General features: G+C 40.5%; 2 protein-coding genes across 2 annotated transcripts; both read left to right on the top strand.

Moving 5' to 3' along the window:
- Positions 1 to 527: 527 nt before the first annotated feature.
- On the top strand, positions 528 to 1,475 carry LOC143332854 (olfactory receptor 8G17-like). Its single transcript, XM_076750668.1, has one exon. It carries the CDS (start codon positions 531 to 533, stop codon positions 1,473 to 1,475), a length of 945 nt encoding a protein of 314 aa, XP_076606783.1. The 5' UTR covers positions 528 to 530.
- An 876-nt stretch (positions 1,476 to 2,351) lies between these two features.
- or6at1 (odorant receptor, family 6, subfamily AT, member 1) lies at positions 2,352 to 8,408 on the top strand. The gene is made up of 4 exons (XM_076750999.1): positions 2,352 to 2,484; positions 6,483 to 6,670; positions 6,781 to 7,443; positions 8,250 to 8,408. The coding sequence occupies exons 1-4, from the start codon at positions 2,352 to 2,354 to the stop codon at positions 8,406 to 8,408; spliced, it is 1,143 nt and encodes a 380-aa protein (XP_076607114.1).
- The last annotated feature ends 1,365 nt before the right edge of the window (positions 8,409 to 9,773 follow it).

The following is a 9,773-nucleotide window of genomic DNA, read 5'->3' as shown; positions in this document are numbered from 1 at the left end:
TTGAAGAATGATGCAAGTTCTTACAATCTGATGCAAAACAGGGGGGTGGTGTTGAGTAGCTAGTCAGTCGTCGAGAGGAATATTCTGTTTGCAGCATTCTGTGGTAAAAGATTTCTAAATTAGATTCAGGTTTAGGAAAAGTAAGGGTCTTTTTCAAGGCTAGTTGCGTACTGTAGCTTTCTGAAAGTTCTAACACACAATTAAACATTATGATTTAAGCCATCATGATTCATAATATTCCATTTCAGGTCCTCTGTGCTAACATGAATGAGTCCCCTGACAATAAAACTGACTATATAAAACTGTAACCGCGGAAGATCTCTTCTTTGGTGGGTATTAACTGCCAGCAAAGACACGAGAAAGAAAAGAATAAGTGCTGATTAACGAGAGGACTCAGGGAGGTATTACTCAGTAACATTTGCTCCTCTGAATCTTAACTTTCACTTCAGTCATATTGTTCATATTGTTTTTGTTTATTCATAAAATTGCTACTGTCATTGAGCGTCACTGGTATCTGCTCTTTCAGGTTAATGGAGAACTACACTTACAACAGCTTCACACTCCAGCTGGAGGCTCTGAATATCTCAAAGGACTCGGTCTATCTTGTCTTTCTCTTCTTCTTTCTCGCCTACATTTTTATAATGTTTATGAATGCAGGTATTGCATGTCTGGTTTTCACTGACAAGAGCCTCCACCAGCCCATGTATCTCCTTTTCTGCAACCTCACCTTCAATGACATCCTTGGAAACTCCATCATGGTGCCTCGTTTGCTTTCTGACATGTTGCGGCCTCCCTCTGAGCTCTTCATCAGTTATTATGAATGTGTGGTCCAAGCTTTCACCACACACATGTTTGGCACCTCTTCCCACACTGTGCTCATGATTATGACATTTGACAGATATGTGGCCATCTGCAATCCCCTGCGCTATGCTGCCATAATGACCAACAAGATGGTGATCAAGCTGACAGTGTCTGCCTGGGGAGTGGCCTTTGTTTTGGTTGGGATTCTGCTCGGTCTGACCATTCGGCTGAACCGATGCAGGACTGTGATCATGAATCCTTACTGTGATAATGCTTCCTTGTTTAAACTCTCCTGTGACCATGTGTATATCAATAACATCTATGGCCTCACCTTCACTGTAGTTCTGTTGACAGCTTCTATAGGCAGCATGGTTCTCACCTACACTAAGATCACAGTCATCTGTCTGACCAGCAAGAACAAGACTTTGAACAGTAAAGCCTTGAAGACCTGCAGCACTCACCTGGTAGCATATCTGATCATGCTGATCAGTGGATTTATTGTCATTACTCTGCATCGCTTCCCTCAGTACTCAGACTACAGGAAATATTGTGCTATTCTGTTTCATATCATCCCTGGCAGCCTCAACCCCATCATTTATGGGGTTCAGTCTGCAGAAATTTGCAAATCCTTGTCAAAATTATCCAGATCTAAATCAGTTTTGCCATCATTCTGAGCTGGGAATTTTGAAGTTAGTGTGTAAATGTATAAAATGTTTACAGAATGTAAAATAAAAATCATCAAATGTAAACTGAGCTGCTTTCATTTATTTGACATTATTCATTATTTATTTACACTATGCTGCTTTTGATGAGATTTGTGGATGGTGACATCTGCTGGCATTTCAGGTCCGAAATCAGAATTTCTCTATCACATTAAATTTCCACATTTCACACTTTGTTTTTCTGATAGTTTCTGTGAGACAAATCTAACATTTATTACATACACTATAGTGTGGAACACTTTTTCAAAGGTTTGCTCAGATCGGTTCCCTCCTGCTGCTGTCTTACATTTCTCAGTATATCCCACATGAAGACCTTGTTTTTGGTTCTCTGTGTGTGATCTCTCCTCAACAAGATTTAAACTTATTTTAGCAGGAAATTATGTAGAATAAAAGTGGTCATTATCATAATGTATTTGATAATTTAATTCAGTGGTAATGTAAAGAATAATAACAATAACAAACATGTTAATGTGTTTTCAGCTATATTTTATTTGTTTGTTCACTTGTCTTCACCTGTCTTTTACATGGTGGGGGGGGGGGGGGGGGGGGGGGGGGTAGGCAGTGTACACACTGGACAGCTGTCTATCACAAGGCTGACACATATGATTTTCCTGAAAGTTGGCACAAGCAATAATCATGTGGGTTTGCATCACGGAAGAAAGGCTGAATACATTTCTAGTGAGAGGAATAATTAACCAGTGGCTCATTCCAATAATGGCCTCTTTGAAGCAGAAGGGAGGAGAGAGGCTGCAGGTACCTCTGTAAAGCCCCCAGACAGAGACCTGCAGCACTCACCTGTGCCTGTATCTGATGATGTTAGTCAGTGGGATGATCCTCATCGCCCTCCATCGCTTCCCCCAGTATGCAGAGTACAGGAAGATTTCAGCCATTCTCTTTAACGTCGTTCCCGGCAGCCTCAACCCTGTCATCTACGGGCTGCAGTCCCAAGAAATAAATAAGTGTTTGTCAAATATATTCCATCTCAGAAAAGTTAAGCCCACAATTTAATTTTTAAATCTGAAAAAGGCTTATTTCCTCCCAACCTGATTTCACTTGAAAATACCTAAATAAATCAGGCTTTTGCTGTTATTTCCATCTGTTGTGTACAAAAAAGAGTTACCATGTGGATTCTAGGAGGCATTTTTGCAATTAAAGTGAAATATGACCATAATTTTATCTTCAAGAAGTGACTGAGGCTGTATTTTTTTTTTTCCAATTAGTTAAAACACACAGTCTATAGTAATATTATGAAAACTGGGATCTCTCCTGTAATGTATAAGAAAAGTAAGTTTTAATTTTTTAAACTTTATCTGAAAAATGTATCATTTGGAAAGGTACCTTTTTGATTTGCATGTGATTTCTGATAATATTTTCACGCGAAGGTTGAATCAAACTGACCCAGATGGAGTGAATAAAGTATGACACATTTACATACTGTTCACACTTTTGCTTGATGGTGAAGGTCAGAAGACACACACTGTTTCTACTGCTGATGCTGACAGAGACGAGACAAATTTGCCCAGAGATTTAATTGATTTGACTTGGTTTTGATCTTTCAACTTGGCCTCAGGAGAAGCAAGACCTCCACTGTTTTAGCAGCACAATAATATTCACCATTCTTCAGAAATATGAGGCCTCCTTGCAACTTGATAGAGATCACTGTGAGAGAAAGGATGCACTTAAAGCAAGCAGGAAAAGACTTGGCAGCATCCTCTGAGTATGACTTGGCCCACATAGTTACTAAAAGCAATCACGGACATTACTCCAATATGAAAAAGGTCTCTTACGCAGCCTTTGATCAGTGCAGCATGATCTCAACATAATATAAACCAAGACCAGATCTTGTCTGCCACATACTCGTCTCTCAGCCTTGATGCACATTCACCTGTCGAAGATCAACCACAGACACATCTGAGTCAACGCCAGCTGTTGACCAGTGGATGGAGACAGCTAATCTGAGGCTCAGCCAGTTTTCATTACCTACAATGCAGGCAGTTGAAGCAGAGGACAGCGCGGAGGATTGCCTTAAATTTGGAATACATGGGATGAATGAATACATGAGTACCCCGATGTTTCAGTGTATAATTTCATATGGATTCCTTCTCGAGAACCAACACAGTTCATATCTAATGCACATATGTCAGATTTGTCATCCCTCCCATTTGTCTCGTAAATCTCCCATATAAACAGGTTGGTTATAACACTTTTGGGAGGCATAACTGCCTATTTGATGTGTTTGTGACATTCTCCTCCAGTACACCAGGTGGCAGTATGTAGGATTTTAGCTGGTAGGGATGAGAAATCATTCACTCAAACAACATCTGCCAATAAAACAAGACAAAAAAGAGGAAGTTGGACAAACATGAGAAACATTAAGTACCTGGCAAAAATGTGCAGCTTAAGTTCAAAGTCAAATTAGACTAAAGTCGTTTCACATTCGTACAAAGTCGCACAAGTTGTGCTAAGAATTAACAACAGGTCTGTTCCTCACTTCTCACACACACATACACACACATGCACAAATGCAATTAAAGTAAAATCTTTAAGAGATCTGTAAGATCTTTAATGAGGAGGTGAAGCATCTGACACAGGTGGTTGTTACCTAGGCAACAAAGACAATTATGTTTCTTATGTTTTTAGACGCTTGTTTGTAGCCTCAAAGGCAACTAAAAATAGGTCCCTTTGGTATTCTTTTGCTTTCCAGTGTGCAATTTATATTTTTAATGAAAGCATCTGCAATCTGATGTAACTTTGTTTAATTAATGCTGTTTGATCTCACTATGATCTCCATTATAATCACAGAGGAGGTTGGTTGCTCTTGAAAAGCCAAAATGTGAGCCTAAGATGAAGATCTGCTTTCACCCGACAAAACCTGAGACTGAGCAGCGCAACGTCTGATTCACATATTCAGGTAAGATGATATCATTTTGAATAGGTATTTGCACTTAAATGGCTCGTATGAAGAAGAGGTGTTTGGTGTGTGGAGGCTTGTAAAGATTTTCATTTTACTGACTGACTAATTTGTAGTGTCAAACTGAGCTTGTGCACAGACGAAGTCACATATGAAGCTTTTCATTTTTGTTGTGCAAATAATTCTGCATTGCCATCTGTTGACAGCACATTTGTCTCCATCCAACCATCTGTTCATCAGCCCGTCTGCTGAGGGGAGATGGAGCTTGTGCTGTTTGATATTTCACCTGAAAGCCCCAGAGGTCTGTGAGTGTTTCAGAGATTTGTGTCGATTTTGTGGTACAACTTCACAGTGTGATATATTTAAGATTTGTCAGAAGTATTTACCACAAAATGTATTTAATGTTTTTTTAAGTACTCGTTTTCCAGTGATTCAATGCAATGGCACATCATTTTATTAGACAACACCTGCTTTGGTCTCAGTGCTGAATTGATTTGAACTTATTTCATTTGCATAAAGGCTCGATATTAACTGCTCTTATCTTGCAATGTCATAGCTGTGACTACATTCATGTGTCTGCATATCTAATATGGTAAATAGGCGAATCTGAGTTGCAAATACATAATTCTGAAGAGTTCTTTCTGTACACACATACACCACATTATTTCACCGGTAAGGTCAGTAATCAGAGGCGGTGGCATGCAGTCATGCCTGAGGTGTCGGATCTTAAAATCTATGTGACTTGCAGTGACGTACGGTCAGGGGAGGTAGGTGAGGCAGTGCCTCACCTGTTAAAGTACAGTTTTAGAAAACACTTGCTGTGGTTTATAAATTCATTAAGAGGAGGAAATTAAGCTCATGACTGTTCTATAAATTTGTTTTCTGTATGATTTCAACAATTCTATGGTCAAAATTGCTAAATTTATGCATTTCCTGTTCAAATACGTGGGAGAAGGCCGATGTGAGGCAGCGGTGCGCTGTGCCTCACTTCTGACTGAAGCTGGCAGTTGGCGCATGCCCATTGCTGTCTCTCTTTATATCGGCCATGAACGCGCAGTGAAAATGTTCCAGGTGAGGCAGAAAGTACCGTGCCACACTGTTAGGTGGCAGTGCTGAGCTCCACCAGCGCAATGCACGTTGCTGCGTGCTCTCCTACACAGAGGGTGATAGTGAGTGTTCAATTTTAATTAAAAAAAGCGAGATCAGCCAAGAAAATAAATATATAAATAACATTTTATCAAATTTGACCTCATATTAAATATTCTTTTGTTTTTCTTGCTATCGTATTGTTGAAAAGTTGATTAAAGCATGATTAAAAGCAACTAAATGTTTCAATTAAGGTCAAAATTGAAATAGAAGCTTCTATTTTGGGTTCATATATTTTTACATCCGACTCCAGAGGAGTCAGTGCCTCACCAGTCATGAACCTCACCGCACATCACAGGTGACTTGAGAATGAAGCAGATAATTACAATTTACAACAGATTTTGTGATAAGTTCAATTCATGCTGGATTTCACTCAGGTCTCTGTATAAGGATCCTTACCCTGACCTCCTATTTGTACAAATGGCTGTATGTGTGGAAAAAAAGCCATATTAATTATATTAAAACCCAGTGTGTTGAAATATTTAAGTGCTAATTCTTCCCTTTGCTGAAGATCAACAAAATATAGAAATTATCATTAAGTATGGTATTACAGCAAATGCAGGACAGCTACGCAGGAACAAATCCCTTCTGTTTGACAAAAAGCTGCAGATCTATTTCTGTTTGTGGTCTGTTTTGTCTGTATTTTGTCTTCACCCTCGGTTCTCGACCCGTCTGCAGCAGCAAGCTACAAAGGTGCTGACCTCCATAGGCAGGTGTTTGTAATTGGTCTCTCTGTCCATACTGAATGCTGAGAGAGGGGAGGAGAGAAGAGGGAAACAAAGAACTGGTGACTCTGGTTCAGAGTTCAGTCAGAGGCTCAAATGAACACAAATGCGCATATATATATATGTTTGGGTGGCGAATCCACACTGATGGCTCCTCTCACCTCACTCATTTTCCAGATTCATATCTGCCGTTGTCGACCAATCACAGATCCAGCTCCGTTAACGGCACCTGGGAACCTCATGGCGTCACTTTCTTTATTATCCAGGGCCTCACTAACCTCAGTGAGAGGAAGATGATCCTTTTTGTCATCCTGCTGCTCAGTTACATCATCATCCTGGGAGGGAACAGCATGATCATCTTTGTGGTATAAAACAAAGTCATCGATGTAGTTATGACAGTTTCATCAGTGCTATGTCATTCTGACAAAGATGGAATTGTTAGTATCGTAACCACTGCTACTGTTTTCTCATGCAGGCATCGACTGATCCAAAACTCACCTCTCCCATGTATTTCTTCCTCTACAATCTCTCCTTGGTGGACATGGTCTACACCACCACCACCATTCCCAAAATGCTGTCTGGCTTCCTCACAGATGTGAATACCATTTCTGTGCCCGGCTGCTTCCTCCAGATGCATTTCTTCATTCAGCTAGGTGTTACTGGCTATGCCATCCTGACTGTTATGGCGTATGACCGCTACGTGGCCATCTGCAACCCTCTGCGCTACACTGCTATTATGACCAGATCCATTAAGCTGCTCCTGGTCATGGGAGCCTGGGGCTTTGCCATTTTCTGCACCCTGCCAGCCACCTCCATGACCTGGAAGCGGCCCTACTGCGGCCCGAATGTGGTGAGGAATGGCTGGTGCGACCTGTCCTCTGTGAGGCGGCTGGTGTGTGCAGACACGTCCGTGGATAACATTGTGTCCGTGTCCTTTGCCATACTGGCATTACTGACCACAGGTGTCCTCATCCTCACCTCCTATGTCTTGATTGGAGTTTCCATGTTGAGGATGGGAGTCGCTCAGAGGCTGAAGGCCTTTGGGACATGTGCTGCCCACCTGACTGTAGTGTCCATCTCTTATGGCTCAGCCTCATTTGTTTACATCTCCTACCGGGTGGGAAACTTTTCAGCGGAGGTACGAAACTAATCATTTGATTTTGATATTAACCTTTGCCTTTGTTTTACTACATGTGTCCTGTATTCAGCACCAGTATTTATGTAAACAAGCAACAAGGTTCATTCTTGATCTTTCAAGAATCAGCAAAAGAGGATAAAGTAGACACCCACTGAGGAAGGCCTCAAGATGTGGGTTAAAGCTTCAGAAACACAAATGAAGAAGTCTTAAGCTGAGAACATCTATTTGCCAGGCTAGCAGTATGGCTGTATAAATGGAAATTTTGGTCTGTTGGTCAGTCCACCACCTCAGTCCAAACAGAAACATGTCAGCAACTGGAAGATGGACTGCCATGAAATTGGGTTCAGACATCCAAGCTGTCCAGAAGATAAACTTTGACGATCCCCTGACTTCTCCACTTGGGCCGCCATGAGGTTGAGATTTGTAGTTTTGAGTGTCATGTTACACCAACTATTGGATGGATATCAATAATTTTGGTTCAGACATTCATGTTCCCCTCAGGTTTAATAACTTAGGTGATCTTCTGTCCATTTGCCTTTCAAAACACCTTGTCACCAAAATGTTGAAAGGGCTCCAGACAAAAGGTCACCTAAAGACTTGGAATTGTGTTGATGTTATATAGCCATTTGGGGACATCATGCATTCATAGTAAAATTCATGGCAATTTGAAACTGTCAATCATTTTTGAATTTTCAAACAACTGCAGATCAACCTTGTTGTCCTCCACACCTGCTGCTAATCAGGTGAATTGCCAAATATCCTCAGTGAACCTTGTGTGTTCAAGCATTTTTTTCATTTTGTTTCAGGATCGTATCATTGTGTCTGTGCTGTTCTCCGCTCTGACTCCTTTCCTAAACCCGATCATCTACAGTCTGAGGAACAAGGAGCTCCAAGAGTCCATCAGAAGGACTCTGAGCAGGTTCAGACCTGCTGCTGTGATTGCCTTGAAGGACGTCAACACCTAACTGGGAAAGAAAACCAGCCCCTCTGCTAACTAGACTCCCACAAACTGGACAGAGATGGGCAACATCCAAACACAACTTTAGAGATTCTATGATTTTTTTAGCTAGTCTTTTTGAATTGTAAATCTTGCCAGTCATACATGTTTGTTCAGCTGTCAGTACACAAACTTCCTTTGTTAAATTCACCTTAACATCATTTTTCTTGTTTGTTTTTTTGAAAACTGTGAATATGGCTCACAATTTATTTGCCAACTGCTTGTCTGTGTACATCTTCTGCTTGTGCCAAAATGCAAAGTGCCACACATTCAACCTGTGTGGCACCCTAAAGGACATTAGGAGCTCCAGGTGCAGCCTATTAAGGGCTCAATCAGGTGTCTGACTCCCTGTGACTTCCCCCTCACACTCTACAGTCAGAGGGCTGCATGAAGTCAAGAGATCCCTCAACTTTAACATAACAATCTATTTTTATTTAAAGACGGTGTTCACTGTAAGCACAGTTTTGAGGGATATGTGCTCAAGGCTTTCCATTTAATGCCACTTCTTTGACAGATGTAGTCACCAGTTACATTTCACCTTCATATTTTGTACAAACTAAACATAAGGTAAACCAATAAATACAGTCCCTTGTTGAAATTAAAAACTGCATTTCCAATCTTTTTTCTCTTGTGACCTCTAATATGAAATAAATGTGTAGTTGTGTATCCTTCTCATGTTTCAGATGTTTCCGAATTATCAGTTCCATCAAAGAGACACTTCTCACATGGTTTCGGGGCTCAATGAGGTGAGCTCATTGACAAAAAAGTCCAAAAACTGAAAATAGATCTGTGTATCAGAAGTTTGTTTTTTATTCTTTCATCTCCCATTAATCATCTGGTGAGCCTTTGCAGGGGCCTGACCCCTAGGCAGGGCACCACTGGACTAAACTAGCAAACTGTACATAAAGTAGCTTGAACTGGCTCCATCTACAGCAGCTAAAACAGTGAAATGCTGCTCTAACAATGATGCATCAGGATTAATCTAATAATGTCTCACAGTCATGACAACCAGTACTTTAACTATTGAAACTTTAACTTCATGAAGCTGAGAATACTTCTTATGATAATATCATAAAGTTCTACAAAACGAATCATAAAATAATCCTTTCACCTCTATCGTGTTGGAATTTCTACAGAAATCTTGGATATTTGAAACCTGGACAAATAAAATGAAAACTGTTTGCATGATGAGATACAGTACCTCTAGAGGTAAGTGAGAAAATGTACTTTCTGATAGTAACAGGTTCACATGACGTCAGGTGAATTTTACGAGACCAACTCTTTATATTCAAGAGTAAGGAGAAAGCTCTGAGTTGATAATATAGAAATGAGG

Source organism: Chaetodon auriga, chromosome 15 (assembly GCF_051107435.1).
Source record: "Chaetodon auriga isolate fChaAug3 chromosome 15, fChaAug3.hap1, whole genome shotgun sequence".
Classification (NCBI taxonomy): domain Eukaryota; kingdom Metazoa; phylum Chordata; class Actinopteri; order Chaetodontiformes; family Chaetodontidae; genus Chaetodon; species Chaetodon auriga.
Note: the sequence above shows the minus strand (reverse complement) of the source record. Positions and strands in the feature narration are given on the sequence as shown.